At 38.6% G+C, this 21,003-nt stretch overlaps 1 protein-coding gene across 3 annotated transcripts in view; it reads left to right on the top strand.

Moving 5' to 3' along the window:
* Positions 1-19,347, top strand: part of UAP1 (UDP-N-acetylglucosamine pyrophosphorylase 1) — a 33,805-nt gene extending 14,458 nt beyond the window's left edge. The window contains exons 4-10 of one of the 3 annotated variants that reach the window (XM_011952966.1): positions 1,030-1,202; positions 7,251-7,444; positions 8,463-8,603; positions 9,883-10,071; positions 12,282-12,329; positions 17,292-17,358; positions 18,779-19,347. In XM_011952966.1, coding sequence (XP_011808356.1) covers positions 1,030-1,202; positions 7,251-7,444; positions 8,463-8,603; positions 9,883-10,071; positions 12,282-12,329; positions 17,292-17,358; positions 18,779-18,871 — 905 coding nt within the window. In that variant the 3' untranslated portion in view covers positions 18,872-19,347. Of the gene's footprint in view, positions 1-1,029; positions 1,203-7,250; positions 7,445-8,462; positions 8,604-9,882; positions 10,072-12,278; positions 12,330-17,291; positions 17,359-18,778 lie in introns of all 3 variants that reach the window. The other 2 variants (XM_011952965.1, XM_011952967.1) reach the window with 2 other exon arrangements.
* Positions 19,348-21,003: the final 1,656 nt, after the last annotated feature.

Raw genomic sequence — 21,003 nt, 5'->3', positions numbered from 1 at the left:
CCCGGGCGACAGAGCGAGACTCCGTCTCAAAAAAAAAAAAAAAAAATAGCATTAAAATAATTGGTGGCATTAAATGATAAACATTATTTCAGTAGGTTAAGTAAGGGAATGCAAAATGAAAAACTACATACAGTCTATGATTAGGGCCACTGCTTTGCACAGTTCCAGATAGTGCATGCACATCGTGGTTTGTTAATGGGACCTACTAGAATGGGACAGTGTATTGCCTGTGTAGCCACATTCAGTGACCTTGAGTACAACGTCAATCTATAAAAATAGACCTACTGACAGATTTATATTTATGTGAATCTGTACTTGGAGGAAAGGCTGAAAAGAAATTAATGGTATTAACAGTGGTGCTCTCTAGATGTAGGCTTTTATTTCATCTTAATTCTTTTGGTTAATGGAAGAGTTACTATTCTTAGCTGTATTTTGTGAAATTGTCTAATTTTTCATCACTTAAGCTGTGGCTAAGGTTGTTATTGGACAAAGTACATTAAAGCAACATTGTAAATAGATGGAGAAACAAGGGGCTTTATTTATATCTAGTTTAAATCACCTTAGGCCTTCATATAAGTCTATTTTTTAGCACGATTTGATATAAAATACTTACATATTTTTATTTTTGACATGGGTGAAATTGTTAGCGTCAGAGTTATAAATACAGAGCTAACTTATATCATACAAATGTTAATAAAGCTTGATATGAAATAATCATTGCCTGATAAAGGATTTTATATCAAACAATATATTACTAAAAGGGGCTGAGTTAAAAAGAAAGATACGGTTTTTGGGGTTGCCTGATCTTACATTGATAGTGTTATTCTCTGGATACTTAATGCTAAGTAACCTTCAAAATCCTATAGTTTAATTTTTTGACACCTGATTCCTTCCTTACGGATATTCACTTTTCTTGCCTTTGTAAAGCGAATTGGTTTTTAGGGATCTTGACCCTAGTTTGGAAACAATCTTTATGTTGCCTTTATAATGGATTTTGATGTGCTACCAATGAGCTATTTTGTTTTTCAGATGGGAATGGTGGTCTTTATCGGGCACTTGCAGCCCAGAATATTGTGGAGGATATGGAGCAAAGGGGCATTTGGAGCATTCATGTCTATTGTGTTGACAACATATTAGTAAAAGTGGCAGACCCACGGTTCATTGGATTTTGCATTCAGAAAGGAGCAGACTGTGGAGCAAAGGTAATGCCTTTCTCAACTGTGGTGAGGCTTTTGATGGTCTTTCTCTGTCATATATGCATTCCAGAATTCAAACCAAGTTTATTAGGGTGATTTGAATATTTTAGAACCATTTATCTCTCTAAGGTAACTAAACGGTCCCACACCTACTTTTTTCCTTAAATGGGCAAGACTTGATTCTAGAAGTAATGTTGTATACTTATCAATCACAGGTAAGAGTTTAACGTATGTGAGGAGGATTTATAAGTACTTGGGAAAGTGGTCATCACTAGACCTGGGTTGGATTCATTAATACCAAATTGTGTTCAATCAGAACTTTTAACCCAACTTTTTTCCTGTGACAAAGTTATTGGAGTAGGAAAGGAAAATGTGGTAGAAATAACAGATTTAGACTTCCTAAGTCAGGTGACAAGGTATCATGATGTTCTTTCGAATAATTTGGAAATAGGTAAGTTGGGCATAAGGACAATTAAAGAGATAAATACTTTCTTGAATGACCACACACAGACTGGTACTAAGTTGGAGGGAGGTTTGTAATGATATGTAATGATTCTGTTCTTGGCATTATACTTTTCAACATGTTTTTTGTTGTATAGATGATATGTCTTTATGGTAGCAAAAAAATATGTATTATAGCTAGAAATAAAATAGACAGCAAACATGCAAACCTTTAAAAACACTTTGGAAGACTTAAAAATATTGATATAAACATTACTAGAAGTCTGTAAAGGTATCTATTCTCATCAAAAACAGTGTAATACAATCCAGTCAAAATCACAGTGAGACTATTTTGGGGACACTTGACAGAATGATTGCAAAGTTTAGAATAAACATGTAAAGGTGGCCAGGAAAATGTTGAAAAAGGATGAAGATAAGTGAGGAAAGGGGGCCAAAGACAATCTATCAAGCATTAAAATGAATTGTAAATTAAAAGAGTGTGGTACTAGAACCAAAATAGAATGACAGATTAATGAAAATAATGTAGGTCAGTCAGAAACACATCTGTGTATGTATAAGAACACATTTTATAAAATATGGTATTTCAAATCAGTGGAGGAAATGAATGAAATAACTGGCTAACAATAAGGTAAGATCTCTCTGTCAAAGTTCATACAAATATTAATTTTAGGTGAATTACAGTTAAGTATTTTAAAATGAAACCATAAAGGTATTAGAAGAAAATTAGAATAATTTTACAATTGTGATGCAAAGGGAAGACCTTTCTACCAAAAGCAGTAACTGTATAGACTTCTGACAAAAACAAATTAGATTTCAAAGTATTTTGAAATATCTGTATTTAAAAAGAAGATCTGCCAAAGAAGTGATTTCTCTCAAAGTTAATCTAGAAATTTTATGCAAAGTCATATCTGAAGCTGAAATCTTAAATTTACTGATACAAGTTTTGAGAGATTAAGCTGATGGACCTAATAAGCCTCCTCTGGACTCTGAAAATAAGAGTTGGTTTAGTTCATTTATTTAAGACTTCTGTATACCCTGTGAGTATCTGAACTGTATTTTTTTTTTTTTTTTTTTTTTTCGAGCCACAGACTCACTGTGTCATCCAGGCTGGAGTGCAGTGGCAGGATCTCGGCTCACTGCAACCTCTGCCTCCTGGGTTCAAGTGATTATCCTGCCTCACCCTCCCCAGTAGCTGGGATTATAGGCACATGCCTTCCACTTGGTGTCACTCTATTTTTTTTTTTTTTGAGACGGAGTCTTGCACTGTCGCCTGGGCTGGAGTGCAGTGGCATGATCTCAGCTCACTGCAACCTCCGCCTCCCAGGTTCAAGCAGTTCTCCTGCCTCAGCCTCCTGAGTAGCTGGGATTATAGGCACTCACCACCAGACCCAGCTAATTTTTTTGTATTTTCAGTAGAGACGGGGTTTCACTATGTTGGCCAGGCTGGTCTCGAACGCCTGACCTCATGATCCACCTGCCTCGGCCTCCCAAAATGCTGGGATTACAGGCGTGAACCACTGTGCCCGGCCGGTGTCACTCGTTTTTTCTAAAATAGAAACTTAAAATTTTACTGTTAAGAGCTTCAGAACCAATTTAAACTTTATGCAATCAGAGAGTGTTCAACCTGGAAGGGACCCCAGAGATCATCTGGTCAACCTGTTTGATCTCAGAAATGAGAATCCTGAGTTCTAGTACTTTGTTTGTTTGTTTATTTATTTATTTGATAGGGTCTGGCTCTGGTGCCTAGGCTGGAGTGCAGTGATGTGATCTTGGCTCACTGCAACTTCTGCCTCCAGGCTCAAGCAATTCTCCTGCCTCAGCCTCTGTAGTAGCTGGTACCACGAAAATGCACCACCATGCCTGGTTAATTTTTTTGGGTCTTTTTGTATTTTTAGTAGAGACAGGGTTTTGTTATGTTGCCCAGGCTGGCCTTGAAATTCTGACCTCAGGTGATCTGCCCGCTTTGGCCTTTTGCTGGGATTACAGGCATGAGCCAACGCACCCGGCCAGAGTTCTAGTACTTTATAAGACCCAGGCTCAAGGTTCTTTATCACATTAGCAGAGCCACAATTAGAGTTCGTGTTTCCCAACTTCCTAGTCTTATATTACATTACATTATAGAACCATACTCTTTAGATTAGTTAAGTTTTGCTGACAGCTCAAAAATCTTTAAACTGGTGTGCTAACTTTTGTGAGTACACTAATCACGCAAAGATGCAAGTGTTGTCACTCCTCTCCATTACCTGTGGGCTCTGTAGGGTAAATCCAGACTGAATCTTCCTTGCAAAGACTCTCACTGTTTAGTCCTGTGTCTGGCATGTAATGTAGTAGTCACTCAGTGAATGAATAAGTACATATTCAGATGGAACCAAAATATAACTAGACTGGCATATATTAAAATCTTTTAGAAATGTTAGAAGCCGTTTATGTAATTGCTCCCCTGCCCTTTTAAAATAAGAAAATCAAAGCGTTAGAATATGTGTTTTAAAACACGTAAGTTAGGGGATGATTCATACTGTGGTAGTAGAATTATTTGCAGTACTTTATTTTTATTGTATTTATTTATTTTGAGACAGGGTCTCACTCTGCCACCCAGGCTGGTGTGCAGTGGCATTATCATGGCTTCAGTGCAGCCTCGACCTCCTGGGTTCAGGTGATCCTCTCACCTCAGCCTCCTGAGTAGCTGGGACTACAGGCACCCGGCACCATGCCTGGCTAATTTTTGTCTTTTTCGTAGAGATGGGGTTTTGCTATGTTGCCCAGGCTGGTCTCGAAATCCTGGGCTCAAGCGATATGCCTGCCTGAGCCTTCCAAATTGCTGGGATTACAGGTGTGAGCCATTGTGCCTGGCCTATAGTACTTTAATAGGCCCCTGTCTTGGTGCATTAAGTATTTTTTATGGAGTGAGGAACATGAGAAAAGACTGAAACAGTGAGGTAATTTGCAAAAGTGCAAAGTTAAAAAGGCAGGAACCATTGTTAATTGAAGATCATTTTGTAAAGCAATTATAGTAACTCTGAGGTTAAAGTGTTATTTTGTACTCAGCTTTTCTTTCAGCTCACTGCAACCTCTGCCTACGGGGTTCAAGTGATCCTCCTGCTCAGCCTCCCAAGTAGCTGGGATTACAGGCATGTGCCACCACACCTGGCTAATTTACCACGTTGGCCAGGCTGGTCTCTTAACTCCAGATCTCAAGTGATCCACCTGCCTTGGCCTCCTGGAGTGCTGGGATTATAGGCGTGAGCCACTGCGCCCGGCCCTGGACTCAGTTTTTCTGGATTAAACTTATGAAATAATGAGTAAACCTTTTAAGTTTATACTGTATATCTTGTCTTTGTGTGTGTTTTTTTTTTTTTTTTGAGATGGAGTCTTTCTCTTTTTGTCCAAGCTGGAGTGCAATGGCGCAATCTTGGCTCACTGCAATCTCCGCCTCCCAGGTTCAAGTGATTCTTCTGCCTCAGCCTCCCGAATTGCTGGGATTACAGTGCCTGCCACTATTCCTGGCTAATTTTGTTTTAAATTTTCTGTAGAGATGGGGTTTCACCATGTTGGCCAGGCTGGTCTTGAACTCCTGACCTCAGGTGATCTACCCACCTCAGCTTCCCAAAGTGCTGAGATTACAGGTGTGAGCTACCACACCCGGTCTATGCTTTGTATCTTTTCTGTATAATATAAATTGATTCCCACTTCATGCAGTTTACAAATACTTTCTTCTGTAATGTAGACTTTTATAATATTTGGAGGTTAATAGCTGCCATAGAAGTAAACCTTTGGGAAATGTAAAATGTGAATATACATATTTTTATTTTTATGGCTGGTTGGGAGTAGGTGTATATAGCAGTGATTGGAAAATAAACCTGTGTGTGTTAAAAAAAAAAAAAAAATGAGAATAAGGGGAATCTATCTCAAATTCCCTGCCTAGTAAGATACCCGCTGTAGGTAAAGTACATGAAGTAAGAGGTGGTGATGGGTTGGTAGATAAGAATTATAAATAGGCCCCTGATTGATTTAAATGATTTGCTGCATAATGTTCCCCTTCAGTTTAATCTAATTCCTTGGTAGAAAGTTTCTTTTCATTAAGAACTGTGTTCCTTTCAGGGTGGCAAACAGTGAACCACACAGCAGGCTTACTTATCCAGCAGCTCTGCCTCACCCAGCTAGACTCAGTGCCTATATCTCTAATTGCTGTGTAAATGAAGTTCTCAATAGTGCCTTTAGTTTTCTGGACGAGACTGCTACTGACTGTATTTATTTTAAGAAATCAGTTGTTGAAGAAAAGTTTTAACTTTATTAATATAATTTCATGTCCACTTAGGATAGACTTGTCAAAGTGGGGACAGAGTTTTAAACATATTTTGAAGCATGCTGAATTGATAATTGGATAGGACAAATAAAACAATACCTTCAAATAAATATGTATTTTTGAGACAGGGTCTTACTCTGTTGCCCAGGCTGGAGTGGAGTGCAGTGGTGCAATCACGTTTCACTGTAGCCTCAACCTCCCCAGACTCAGGTGATCCTCTTGCCTCAGCCTCCCTAGTAGCTGAGACTCCAGCATGCCACCACGCCTGGCTAATTTTTTTATTTTTTAAATAGAGACCAGGGTTTCACTTTGTTGCCTAGGTTGACAAATATTTTTTATTGTTTGATTCTTTGGTTGGATATTTATCTCATCTGAACCTTGATTTTATATTAGTTTATTGTATATAGTTCTTTTATAATTTTCTTGTAAACACTTAAGTCAGTGATGTGTGGGATTAGTGTGGTGGCACACCAAAATCACCTGTGAGGTTTTTAAAAATTACATATTCTTACATTTTCCCTCTGATTTTAGTATGCCCTCTTTTCTCAGCTCCCCATCAGCCCAGAGCCTTTGATAAATTGTCACATCACTGGTTTTCAAAATTAATTTTTTGAAATATAGAATCACTTATTTCAAACAAAATTGAGTACACAAAACAGATAAATATGGTTGGGTTTTCTGATTAAAGTTGGAGTGGGAGGCTAGTGACCTGCCTGCCCTAAACCCCTTTACCTGCTACTCAGGTCCCTGAAAAACAAGAAAAATGCCATATTCACTAATGAAAATTAAAGAAATGTTATTTTCAAATGAAATATTGGGCAATAGAAAATGAGAGACAAAAATACCTAACTTAGGTCTTTTGTCTTGTGAATCCCAGAGAAATTTCATTTTGTTTATTATCAAAGTAATTGAGTGTGGTTAAGGATAAATTAAACAAAAAGTACAAGATACATGGGGAATGTTGACTCCTGATTTAGTTATTCCCAGTCCAATGTGATTTACTCTGTGCTAGATATATATATATATATATATATATATGATGGAATTTCTAGCCCATGGTTTAGTTAGGTGATAAGTAGGAAGGAAATAATGTACCTCATTTCCGGTTGGAAAATGCCTGTCAAGGTATATAAAGATGGATAGTTGATTGTCTAAAGTTAAAGATTCTTCTTGGCTTTATACCTTTTAGTGTAAGCAAAGTTGTAAATATCATCTTTGACAATGGCAAATCTCCAAAGAAACATTTAATTCCATTTCTTCCTCTACTGTTGTCTTTCTTTGGTGGACAGGTGGTGGAAAAAACGAACCCTACAGAACCAGTTGGAGTGGTTTGCCGAGTGGATGGAGTTTACCAGGTGGTAGAATATAGTGAGATTTCCCTGGCAACAGCTCAAAAACGAAGCTCAGATGGACGACTGCTGTTCAATGCGGGGAACATTGCCAACCATTTCTTCACTGTACCATTTCTGAGAGATGTTGTCAAGTATGGGCAAGATGGGGGCCTTTTAAAATTATATTTATTGTTAATCAGAAACTAAGACACTTGAGAGGGACGCAGATACCCTAAATCCATATCCCACAGAATTCATCTTTCCCGAGGATCACTTATCAAATGGACATGTATCTCATGTTGTGATTGCTTTTAGTAAGATGTGTTGTAAGGTGGGAATCATCGGAGCCCATTCCCCAGCACATTAATGGGAGGCCAAAGCATTTCTCCCTTCTCACCTTCCCACCCCAACTATGTGCTAGGTTCTGTTGAAGCAAAGAATAAGAAATGAAACTTTCTTTACCACAACTGTGAGCTTTTTAAAAATACAGATACTCACCCTACCCCAACTAAATTAGAATTTCAGGAGGTGGGTTCGGGGCATCTGTATTTTTAGGAAGCTGTCCTCAGAGTTCTAATTCAGCTGATTCCCAAGCTGGCATTTAGAAACTAGTGTGCTAAAGAATAAAGAAAGAACTTGACATCTGCATGAAAATCAGTGGGTAGTGCTACAAAGGATAAAATAAGAGCTATTTTATCCCACCGTACTTTTAAATGAAGGACATTCTCACTATCAATTTCACTTAGCTTTTAGACATTCAAGATGACTGTCTACTTTTTAAAAAGTTAATACGCCTTACTTTAGAATATCAACTCCAGTTCCAGAATATTTCCCATTCTATGCCATTTGTAGCTGTGTTTTTGTTTCATCCATAGTAACTTAATGCATTTTTTTAATGTACACGTATACAGTTTTAAGGCATTTGTAATGAATACAGTTTTAATGCATACGTACACAGTTTTAGTGGAGACCGTTATTTGATTTTTTTAAAAAATAGATTATTCGGGGAAAGCTATTCATTTACTATTTAAATATGAACTGAAACTTAAATGCTCTTCACTTTGAAAATCTTAGTATTGGTTGTTGACACATTTGCTCCTGAGTGTTATAAGATTTTCTGGCATTTTAAATCTGAAACATGATTATATCTTTTCTCCTCCTTCTTCTTAGTGTTTATGAACCTCAGTTGCAGCACCATGTGGCTCAAAAGAAGATTCCTTATGTGGATACCCAAGGACATTTAGTTAAGCCAGACAAACCCAATGGAATAAAGATGGAAAAATTTGTCTTTGACATCTTCCAGTTTGCAAAGTATGCTTTGAATAGTACCAGTAAGGTTAAATAAGTGTCTTAAAATGCTGCTTTTCACTCTCTTAGGCATGAAACTGTTTTCATGCCTAAGGAAACATTTGATAGCACATATCTCACATGGCATTTTGATTGTGAGTATGCAGTCTAGATTCATTATGGTTCTCTAGAATAAAACCAGGAGTGTGATCTGAGTTGCCTATGAGTACAACATTTTTTTTTAATCAACTAGTTTCTGGCTCCTATAAAGTTTTTTTTTCATATGTATATATTTATTAAGTGAGATGGGTTCTTCCTATGTTGAGCAGGCGGGTCTCAAACTCGCAGCCTCAAGTGATTGTCCCATCTCGGTTGCGCAAAGTGCTGGGATTACAGGCTTGAGCCACTGTGCCCTGCCTTGGTTTCCTGTAAAGTTGTTAAAGTCGTTTATTTTGGATGAGAAACTGAAAAGGTTAAGATAAAGAATTGACCTGTTTTGTATTTAGGATATCTTCTTACTGCCCTGTGAATAAATGTTTTAGTAAACATGTTTTTAGATTATATAGCTTTCTATGAAGATCACATTTGATGTTGAGATGCTTGTCTCAGAATTTGATGAGTGCAAAAATGAGGAAGACAAATAATCTGTATAAAATTAATGTGTGGTGGCTCATGCCTGTAATTCCAGCAGTTTGGGAGGCTGAGGCGGGTTGATGACTTGAGGCCAAGGAGTTGGAGACCAGCCTGAGCAACATGGTGAAACCCTGGCTCTACTAACAGTACAAAAATTAGCCGGGCGTGGTGGTGCATGCCTGAAGTCCCAGTTACTCAGAAGGCTGAAGTGAGAGAATCTCTTGAACCCAGGAGATGGAGGTTGCAGTGAGCTGAGATTGCACCACTGCAGTCCAGCCTGGGTGACAGAGTGAGACTCTGTCTCAAAAAAAAACCATAAATAAATAAAATGAAATTAATCTTTCCATTTCTAAATCATCTTTTTTGCCTGTTTTTTTTTTTTTTTTTTCCCCCGGAACAGGCACTAATGTGATCTTTGTACATTAGGATTCCTAATATTTCTGACTTAAGATGAACTGTTCTATAGTTGAGGGGGGAAATGATTTCTCATTTTGCATTGAGAAAGAAAATTTCAACTTTCTTTAGTCCAAGGATGAGCAATATTTTATTCATTATTCAAATTGGAATAGGAAAGCCTGTTGTTGAAGACCAAAGGCTTAGCTATATTAAGGGGTTAGAAGCTGTGTATGCAGTTTCATAATAAAGAGGTCTTTATATGGTTTCGCTCTAGGAAGTTTGTGGTGTATGAAGTATTACGGGAAGATGAGTTTTCCCCACTAAAGAATGCTGACAGTCAGAATGGGAAGGACAACCCTACTACTGCAAGGCATGCTTTGATGTCCCTTCATCATTGCTGGGTCCTTAATGCAGGGGGCCACTTCATAGATGAAAATGGCTCTCGCCTTCCAGCAATTCCCCGGTAAGTCAGTATCTTTTCTCTTTTGTATGAATGCTTTCTTGGACTTTTCCTCTTGGACTACTTCCGCTCTCTCTCTGTATTCCTAGATCTTTTTTAAAAAACAAAGTGTTAATGTGTGAACAGTTCCTGTTGTGAAATAACACTAGCTTTGCCTATTACAAAGAGAATGATTGTTTTACTTTCTTGTGATGAGGAGTCTTTCAAATCTCTTTCTTTAATTTTTATTTTTTGGAAACAATGCCACCATGACAGCAAAAAGACTTCTACTAAATAACGATCAGAAGATTTTTTTTTTTGGTGTGCTATTGGTTAAAGCCCATCGGTAACACTCTGTACCCCAGGGCAAGTCCTTCAGCCACAGAGGATTGGTTGTTGCTGCCCATGTATCTGTGGCCTCACTACTATTTTTTTTTTTTTTTTGAGACAGAGTATCAGTTTTTCACCAGGCTGGAGTGCAGTGGCGCAATCTCAGCTCACTGCAACCTCCACCTCCTGGGTTCAAGTGATTCTCCTACCTCAGCCTCCCAAGTAGCAGGGACTACAGGTGCACACCACTACACCCAGCTAATTTTTGTATTTTTATTAGAGATGGGCTTTCACCTTGTTGGCCAGAGTACTGTTGATCTCCTGACCTTGTGATCCGCCCACCTTGGCCTCCCAAATTGCTGGGACACGCGTGAGCCACTGGGCCCAACAGACCTCACTACCATTAGTAGTACTGTCTGTGAGACCCACTCATAGCCCCACCAACCCCAGGCTACCTACAAATTGTAGTCCCATGGCAGTTTTCACTGTCGCACTTTCAGATCACTGAGGAAGATGTCTAGAATAGAAGTAAGTATCAATTACATTCACTGATACTTTAGAAATGGCCTTGGTTTTGAGCAGTTAAAAAAAGAAGGTATTGTAGCAATTTAAATCCAAGATAAAATACTTTTCAGCTAAATCTGTTTTTTTTGTTTGTTTGTTTGTTTGTTTTTTGGAGCCAGAGTTTTGCTCTTGTCACCCAGGCTGGAGTGCAATGGCACAATCTCTGCCCACTGCAACCTCTGCTTCCTGGGTTCACGTGAGTCTCCTGCCTCAGCCTCCCAAGTAGCTGGGGTTACACTTGCCTGCCATAACGCCTGGCTAATTTTGTATTTTTAGTAGAGACAGGATACCACCATGTTGGTCAGGCTTGTCCGGAACTCCTGACCTCAGGTGATCCACCCGCTTTGGCCTCTCAAAGTGCCGGGATTACAGGCGTGAGCTGCCATGTCTGGCCAGTCGTTTTTGTTTTTAAGACAAGGTCTTGCTCTGTCAGCCAGGCTGGAGTGCAGTGGCACGATCTTGGCTCACTTCACCTCCTGGGCTTAAACAATACACCCGCGTCGGCCACCCAAAGTGCTGGGATTACAGGTGTGAGCTATTGTGCTCAGCCTAAATCTTGTATTTTATGATGAAACCTTCACTGGCACCTAGAATTTCCCCTTCTGAATCATCTGGTGTATCCGTACTTATGTAAAAATTATTCTGCCATTTAATTTATATTCCTAACGGATAAGATGGCTGGCTGCAAGAATGCCTCAATAAATGTTAAAATATTGGGCTGGGTGTGGTGGTTCATGCCTGTAATCCCAGTATTTTGGGAGACTGAGGCAGGTGATTACTTGAGGTCAGAAGTTCAAGACCAGCCTGGCCAACATGGTGAAACCCTGACTCTACTAAATCTACAAAATTAACTGGGCATGGTAGCACACGCCTGTATCCCAGCTACTTGGGCGGCTGAGGCAGGAGAATTGCTTGAACCCAGGAGGGAGAAGTTGCAGTGAGCTGAGACTGTATCATTGCACTCCAGCCTGGGTGACAGGGTGAGACTCCATCTCGAGAAAAAATAATAAAATGTTAGAGAACACATTGGAATTTACTAGTACATAACTGGTTTTCTAAGAAGCAGCAGTGGTAGCTTTCATCTCCCAGTCCAAGGTCACTTTTGGGCTCTGTATTGGTCAACAAGCTTGCTCTTGGCATGTCACGTTGTCCTCATGTTTCATCTTTGGCCATTGAGTTTTATTTTGATTTTTTTTTACCCCCTTTTGGTCTCCTGGGACAAATTTATGATTTACCATAAATACATACCATTCAATCAAGTATATTTTGCAGCTCCATTTCATTGTTATTGTTTGATTTGCTTCCATTCCCATTAATGCTTATTTATTCCCACATAGCAGTGCTACAAATGGGAAGTCAGAGACCAACACAGCTGATGTCAATCACAAGTAAATATACCAGCCTGCCTACAGTGCATGGTGATGGGGCTGTGCTTCCCTCCATACTAACTGGCATCGTAGTTTAGTGCTCTGCCTTTTGGGGGTCTGGAGGGAGGATGGTTGAAGCTTTGGTGTGGGTGCACTGCTTACTTGGTGGCAGGTATCTCTCTGGATAACACTAACTCAGAATCTTGTTGCATGCTGGAAATGGGGAGCATGCTTTACTAAAGAATCTGACCACAGGTGTTAGAACTGGAACTGACAAATTTTAGATGATAGATAAGATCCAGAGCAGGTCAGGGAGAACACATTTTGCACCTTTAACATAAGCTTGTATGGGATTAAAAATACCATTCTGAAGATGTGTCTTGTGGAATTGGGTGTATGCTCTCAGTATAAAAGCTGATTGTTCCTGTTGTGTTTGATGGCCCTTGATATGGTGAAAACTGTTCTGTTGATTTATTCTCACACTAATAGCTCTCCTTTTTGGTCACTGAATTAATTTTAGTCAGTTACTATCTTGCTTCTAAAGAGTCTTTTAATCTTAATGCAGATCATTTTTAGTTAGAAATAACACATATCCTCTCCCATCTGGGTACTGACAGAGTTTGGAAAAGCCGTTATCTTTATAGTTTAAGAGACAGCTTGGTGTTATTGTTACACTTTGAAAGTTAAAGTTTTTAAGGTTGGGTGTGGTGGCTCACGCCTGTAATCCCAGCACTTTGGGAGGCCAAGGCAGGTGGATTTTCTGAGGTCAGGAGTTGGAGACCAGCCTGGCAAATATGGTGAAACCTCTTCTCTACTAAAAATACAAAAATTGGCCGGGTGCGGTGGCTCAAGCCTGTAATCCCAGCACTTTGGGAGGCTGAGACAGGCGGATCATGAGGTCAGGAGATCGAGACCATCCTGGCTAACACGGTGAAACCCCGTCTCTACTAAAAAATACAAAAAACTAGCCGGGCGTGGTGGCGGGCGCCTGTAGTCCCAGGTACTCAGGAGGCTGAGGCAGGAGAATGGCGTGAACCCGGGAGGCGGAGCTTGCAGTGAGCTGAGATCCGGCCACTGCACTCCAGCCTGGGCGACAGAGCAAGACTCTGTCTCAAAAAAAAAAAAAAAAAAAAAATACAAAAATTAGCTGGTGTGGTAGTGCACGCTTGTTAACTAGCTACTCAGGAGGCTCAGGCGGGAGAATCACTTAAACCTGGGAGGCAGAGGTTGCAGTGAGCTGAGATTGTACCATTGTACTCCAGCCTTGGTGACAGAGTAAGACTCCATCTCAAAAAAGAAAAAAAAAAAGTTTTTAAGGTAATTTGGGAAATATATGTAGGGCAAAAGATCTGGAGATGGAAATTGTCTCAGAAATAGAGTAGCACTGACATCAATGTTGCCCAAGTGCTTTTTCCTGTTTGTGCCATTCCTCTGCCCAAATTCCTGTGAGTGTCAATGTTTCTGGGATGTGACTCTGTAAACAAGGAAGTGGACTCAAAGATCTGATCAATTTCTTATAGGTGCTGTAGATCAGTGGTCCCCAACCTATTTTGGCACCAGGGACTGGCTTTGTGGAAGACAAATTTTCCATGGACTTGGGATGGTGAGGGTGGTTTCAGGATGATTCAAGCACGTTACATTTATAGTACACTTTATTTCTATTATTATTGCATTGTAATGACGTAATTATACAACTCACTGTAATGTAGAATCAGTGGGAGCCCTGAGCTTGTTTTCCTGCAACTAAATGGTTCCATTTGGGGATGATGGGAGACATCATCAAGCATTAGATTCTCATGAGGAGCATACAACCTAGATCCCTTACATGAGCAGTTCACAATAGTGTTCACATTCTTATGACAATCTACTGCCGCCACTGATCTGACAGGAGATGGAGCTCAGGCAGTAATGTGAGTGGTGGGGAGCGTATGTAAATACAGACGAAGCTTTACTCACTTGCCCACTGCTCATCTTCTGCTGTGTGGCCCAGGTCCTAACAGGCCACAGAGTAGTACTGGTCCATGGCCCAGGGGTTGGGGACCGCTGCCACAGATGGCTATTGTCCCTCATGCCTTGAGAACTGGGATGCAGATCCCTTTGTCACTTTCTGTCTCATCCACCATTTTTAATATATGGAAGCAAACTGCTTTTATATTTAAAAAATAAAACTTTGACTAAATTTTTTTTGTCATTGAACTGTAGCTTTTAACCTAAGAGTGTAATAGATTCTTAATTATATAACTGAAGACAGCATCTAGCTATCTTAGTTAAGATACAAAAAGCTTTAAACATTATTCTTACTCTTTTATTTAATACCCCCCATCACCCAGTTTTCTTCATTTTAGTCGTTTGTAGAATAATTAAAGTGAAATCAAAGTTTGGCTTTAAATGATACCATGCACTGAAAAAGAGTTCCTGCATAATCCTTAGCACCAAAGGATGAACTTACACAGCTGAAGAAAATCATGTAATAGTGAGAGATGAAAAGAAAGTATATTATGTAAAAGAGGGAAGAAGCAGCTAGGAGTATTCTGAAAGAATGGAAACAGCCATGCTGAGTTTTGACTCACTATTATTTTTATTTCTCACCTTAATGCTTACTGAATAGTGTTAGCTACCAAAAGGATGCATGGCTAAAGAATTGTGGGGCAGTTGGTATATTGGGCTAATTTGCCTATATCCTGAGATTTTACATTTGGTGATGGTAGCTTCTGTTTTCCCTCCTTCAGGGCATCCAGTTTTGTTTGCTAAAGTTGACACCTTAGTTTCTTGGGGTATCTTTGTGGTAGTAGAATGGAAGTTATATATATTAAGGCCAGCTGTATATGTGTTTCTTGGGTTCAAAACCACCTTCTGTTCCTGCTACACTGAATCCTTCAGGGGTTTAGGTGGGACTGGGCTATATACATCTTATTAATGGGTGGGCCCTCATTTTTTCCTTGGCATGCCTACTCAAAATTCATTTGGTTTTGTATGACTTTGAGTTGCCCTGGAAGGTCTGGACTAGACCTCTTGAGCTCTTGTGGTAGAATCTGGCACGTATGTAGAGAGGTGTGTGCCCTACTATACCTCCTCTTTTTCCTTCATTAGTTTGTCATCTGTCTATTTTCATAGTGTTATTTGTTCAGACAACAAGCATTGGTAGGCCTGCTCACAGGTTTATAGGTGCTATTAGTATTCTAGGTGCTGAAGTATCTTATACAAGAGAAATAAGTCACTTCTTACAGCCTACTGGGATGTTCAAGATGCACATACATAAAAGTTAAGTAAATTTTCAGACAGTATGTGATTATGTGCCAAATATGTGCTATAGCAATAATAACTTTAGGAGGCAGTGACTTAGCAGGTGTCTAATACATTTATTTTTTATTTATTATTGTTGTTATTATTTTTGAGATAGTGTCTTCCTCAGTCGCCCAGGCTGGAGTGCAGTGGAGCAATCTCAGCTCATTGCAACCTTCGCCTCCCAGGCTCAAGCGATTCTCCTGCCTCAGCCTCCTGAGTAGCTGGGATTACAGATGCTCGCCTCCACACCCAGCTAATTTTTTGTATTTTTACTAGAGACGGGGTTTCACCATGTTGGCCAGTCTGGTCTTGAACTCCTGACCTGAGGTAATCTACCTGCCTTGGCCTCCCAAAGTGTTAAGATTACAGGCGTGTGCCACTGCGCCCAGCCACATTTATTTTTTATATGAATAAATGGATGGGGACAATTACTATGAAATGCAGTGGTCAAGAGAAGATTGGGGCTTGAGCCAAATCTTGGAGGATGAGTATGGTTTTTATGGGACCATAATTGAGAATGACTTGGAATAATCCAAAGAGTGTGACTGGTCTGATTTGAGTGGAGAGTCTCAGAATAGGTAAGTTGAAGTAGGATAGAGAGTGCTTTGAATGCTAGAGAAAGGTTGACCTGTAGCTGAACTCAGAAGCCCTCTGATTTTTATTCACTCCAGCAAAGTTTGAGACTATGTACTTAGGGAAAGAAAAGAAAGAGCTATGGTTTGACAAGAGACTAATATTTTTGTGCCCTGTGTCTTATTGGTAAGATTCTTGAAGCGGCAAGTAACAAAGAAGTCTGATGACTGCAAATGCATTGACTATTTATTGACTTTTGTGTTAGATAACTTAGAAATTCATTGCTATAAATGTTAGGTTGTGACCTAGATGAAGCAAATAGGGACTTTGACCTTGCCTTTGCTTGAGTGCCTTCTGCCTTAGCTCTTTAGAAAGGGACTTTTGGTAACAGAGAAGTACTTTGAAACATACTGAATAAATCAGCTCAGTTAATCTAGAATATTTGGGATGTACAGAAAAACATGTACTGGGAAATAATTTAATTGTCCGATAGAACTTTCTGCAGTGAAGGAAATGTTGCATATCTTTGTTGTCCAATTTTGTAGTCATTGAGCATTCATGGCTTCTGAACACTTGAAGTGTGATTATTATGACCGAGAAACTGAATTTTGAATTTTAAATAAATTTTAACTAAGTTTAAGTAGCCCTGTGTGGCTATTGGCTTCTGTATTGGAGAGTACAGCTTTAGAATGTTTGTCAGCCTTAGTAGTACCAAGGTAGTGGTGAGAATTAAAATGCAATATGAAGGCTCCAGAGCACCTAGCACTGGGCTTGGCATATAGTATATACCTAGTAAGTAGTTGCCTTTTTATCAAATTGAAACTTGGAAATGGTAAAAAATGAAATGTAGGTAAGGGGACAGTGTATAAAAACTATGAAGTGCTGTAAAGAGCTACCCATAATTATTGGCACTTGCCCCAAATAGTGTCCTTCTGACCTGAGAATTTCATATTAACTTAATCCTCAGGGAATTTAGTGATCATCAGGGTAGCATCTGTTCCATTTGTTTAACTGGAAGAATTGTTATCTGTAAGCTTCTCAGAGGAAAGTTGATGGTTTGTACTTTTGCTCCGGCAAGTAACATGGGAAGCAAAATCTTTAATACACATTTGTCTTTTTTCTTAGCTTGAAGGATGCCAATGATGTACCAATCCAGTGTGAAATCTCTCCTCTTATCTCCTATGCTGGAGAAGTAAGTCTCCTTTACTTTTTCCTCTATTTTTTTGCAAAGCTTTGTATATTTCAAAATAACGAAAAGGTGGATTTTAAATGTTCTCACCACAAAGAAAGGATAAGTATTTGAGGTGATAGGTATGTTAATTGGCCTTATTTGATTATTCTACAGTGTATACATGTATTGCATCATCACATTGTGTCTCAAAAATATATACAATTATTGTCAATTAAAAATGAAATAAAGTTGGGCACAGTGGCTCACTCCTGTAATCCCAGTACTTTGGGAGGCCGAGGCAAGAGGGTTGCTTGAGCTCAGGAGTTTGAGACCAGCCTGGGCAATATAGTGAGACCTTGTCTTTATAAATTAAAAAAAATAACAGAAAAAAGCAATAAAACTTTTTTAAAAAGTAGAATTCTGGCATTGTTTTATGTTTAAGTAGGGATGCCCTTAGAGAAGATGCAGCATTTTCTGATAGTCCTGCCCTGAGGAGCTCTTCCTGGGAACAAGCTGAGAAGCTGCATTTGTTCTGAATTCTTCTCTTTGAGAATTCCTGTTATGGCTTTGCATCTATTCCATAAGTGAGTTAGTTGCCATTTACAGACATCTACAATAGCTAGTCCATTTCACCCACTCATTGAAATGCAGTAGGCTTTTGAAAAATATATAATCACCCTTGTTTTTTAGATAAATCATCTGGCTTTTTAAAAATGCAATGTAACTTTTCTTTCAAGGAGTCTAGCTTGTTCATGTACTTAGTACTGTCACTTTTAAAACTTGGGGATTTAGAGGTCTCTACTCTTTTAATTATGTAATATTTTTCCTGGAGATCTTTGTATTGCTTTGTTGTAGCATTAGAGACAACTTTCTTGCTTAGAAAGTTAACTCTATTGGCCGCTTGTGCTGGCTCATGCCTGTAATCCCAGCACTTTGGGAGGCCAAGGCAGGTAGATCATTTGAGGTCAGGAGTTCGAGACCAGCCTGGCCAACATGATGAAACCCTGTCTCTACTGAAAAATACAAAAAATTAGATGGGTATGGTGGCAGGCGCCCGTAGTCCCACCTACTCAGGAGGCTGAGGCACGAGAATTGCTTGAACCTGGGAGGTGGAGGTTGCAGTGAGCAGAGGGGTGAGACGACTCCGTCTCAAAAAAAAAAAAGTTAATTTTGTGAGAGATGATTGTAGGAAAAATGATTATCATCTTATTAACTGTAGAAATGATAATCAGAGTAATTTTCTTTTTATATTTTTGTTTTATGCTTTTACAAGTCAGTCATTAAGTCTACTCTAAAATGTATATTAAATAGATTTTGACTTTTATATTCTACATCTCAACCTTTTTTGGCATTTGTGCTTTAAATCATCATTATAGCAAGTCCAGCATTGCATGACAAGTGCAGATTTTCTAATTGTGTTTCATTTCAATCTTCTTTTTAGGGATTAGAAAGTTATGTGGCAGATAAAGAATTCCATGCACCTCTAATCATCGATGAGAATGGAGTTCATGAGCTGGTGAAAAATGGTATTTGAACCAGATACCAAGTTTTGTTTGCCACAATAGGAATAGCTTTTATTTTTGATAGACCAACTGTGAACCTACAAGACCTCTTGGACAACCGAAGTTTAAATATCCACAGGGTTTTATTTTGCTTGTTGAACTCCTACAGCTGTCGCACACTTCCCAAGATCCAGATGACTGAACTGCAGATAGCATTTTTATGATTTCCAACTCATTGAAGGTCTTATTTATATAATTTTTTTCCAAGCCAAGGAGACTATTGGCCATCCAGGAAATTTTGTACAGCTGAAATAGAGGCAGGATGTTCAACATCAGTTTACTTGGAGCTGGAAGCATTTGTTTTTGAAGTTGTACATAGTAATAATATGTCATTGTACATGTTGAAAGATTTCTATGGTACTAAAAGTTTGTTTTATTTTATCAAACATCAAGCTTTTTTAAGAAAATAATTGGGCGGTAAAATAAATGTGTCTTCTTGTCCCTGGAGTGTCATTTGTACTTGAAGAAATTATTTCATTGAGAAAATGTGAAACTTGGGAAAAACTTTAAGATAATGCATAAAAACAAATCGATGATTCAATGAGGCTGCAGAGTCATAGAACTTCTTTCAGTGAATGTCTAACTTTGGGCTTTCTCTTCTTACCACTTTACAGTAGTAGCTCTCATTCAAAGATTATTTTGTCCCCCTCCCAGAGGGCTATTTGGCAATGTCTGGAGATATTTTTGGTTGTGACAAGTGGGAGGTGAAATGGTACCACTGGCATCTAATAGGGATTAGGGATATCACTAAACATCCTACAATGCACAGGACAGTCTCCTATAACAAAGAATTATCTGGCCTAAAGTGTCAATGGTGTCAAGGTTGAGAAACCTTTTTTTCAAATTATTCATTTACTCTGTTTTGCTCAAATATTTGGTGGCACTTATAGTTTCTGAATTTTCTCTGGCAGGCTATTCCAGTTTTTTGTTACTGTAATTGTTTTGGAGGATTAAAAAAAAAAAGACAAAGGTGGTTCTTTAAATATGGGTCATAGATCATTGGTCATTAGTAAGGGTTCTGTGTGTCTAAAATGCTGTTCGTTTGAAAAGACTGAGCTTTATAAATGCATCTTAAATAGTATTTAGGTATTGACAAAAAGTATAAAAATGAATATCTGGATAAATGATTATGAAAATTATATCTAGAAAAGAGATGAATAAATTTTATTTTCCACTAACAAGTTGTCACAAGATAGGATGCCATTCATGGGGTGGGTCTTTTGTTTAAGGATCACTTTTTTTTTTTGAAGAGCATGTGATGTTGATATCCATCAATCTTATCTAAATTTTTTTTTTAACTAAGGCCTAAATTGTTCATTTAGCATATTTTCTATTTTATTTCAATAACAGCTCAATTTTGCTATCGTTATCTATTCTAGTTTTCAGAAAGATTAGTGAAGTTTGACTTCTTTTTGAAATGAGCTCCAAATGGGTTGTAAGAATGGAATTGCAGAGTTTTTAGCTCCTGAATGCCAAAAACTGGTACTAATGGTGTGATCCATTTCTTTTTTTCTTGAACCTTGCTATTTCCACTGCTATTTCCACCTGCTATTTCTTCTCCCCCTGTTGTAAGAACATACTAGTGACACCATGAAAAGGGAAGAATGGAAGCCTGGGATTGTGTAGTGGTTTTGTTGGAGAGGAGCAATGGCTGGGGAACATTGGGTAGTTAAGAACAAACTCAGAGAGCCTCTGAACCATGGAATGATGAGGTGATAGCATTATGTATCTTTATGAGTTCTTGTTAAATAATTGTCACAATTCAGAAAATATAGAATTGGGTAAAATGTTTATGAAAATAAAAGCTAGAATAATTTGGCAGTAACAGTATAGAATTTGTGTGAGAGCTGATAGTCATTTTGAGTCTGGCTTGATTGACTGGCTGTGATTTAATAACATTTTTGATAGTCACAAGTGAACATATAAGCCCAATGGGTATGTTACTTGAATGTTTGATTTTTGTTCAATTTCCCTCTTACCTCTCAAATTTAATCCAGTTTTGATGTCCACAAAGGAATTATTAGTGACATCTATCGGAGGATAAAGAAAAATTACAGTTTTCAACTTCTACCTCTTCTATTCCTGGAAATTTTGGCATTTATTG

Source organism: Colobus angolensis, unplaced genomic scaffold (genome assembly GCF_000951035.1).
Source record: "Colobus angolensis palliatus isolate OR3802 unplaced genomic scaffold, Cang.pa_1.0 Scaffold354, whole genome shotgun sequence".
Taxonomy (NCBI): domain Eukaryota; kingdom Metazoa; phylum Chordata; class Mammalia; order Primates; family Cercopithecidae; genus Colobus; species Colobus angolensis.
The sequence above is the reverse complement of the archived record's forward strand: the minus strand, read 5'-3'. Positions and strand labels throughout refer to the sequence as shown.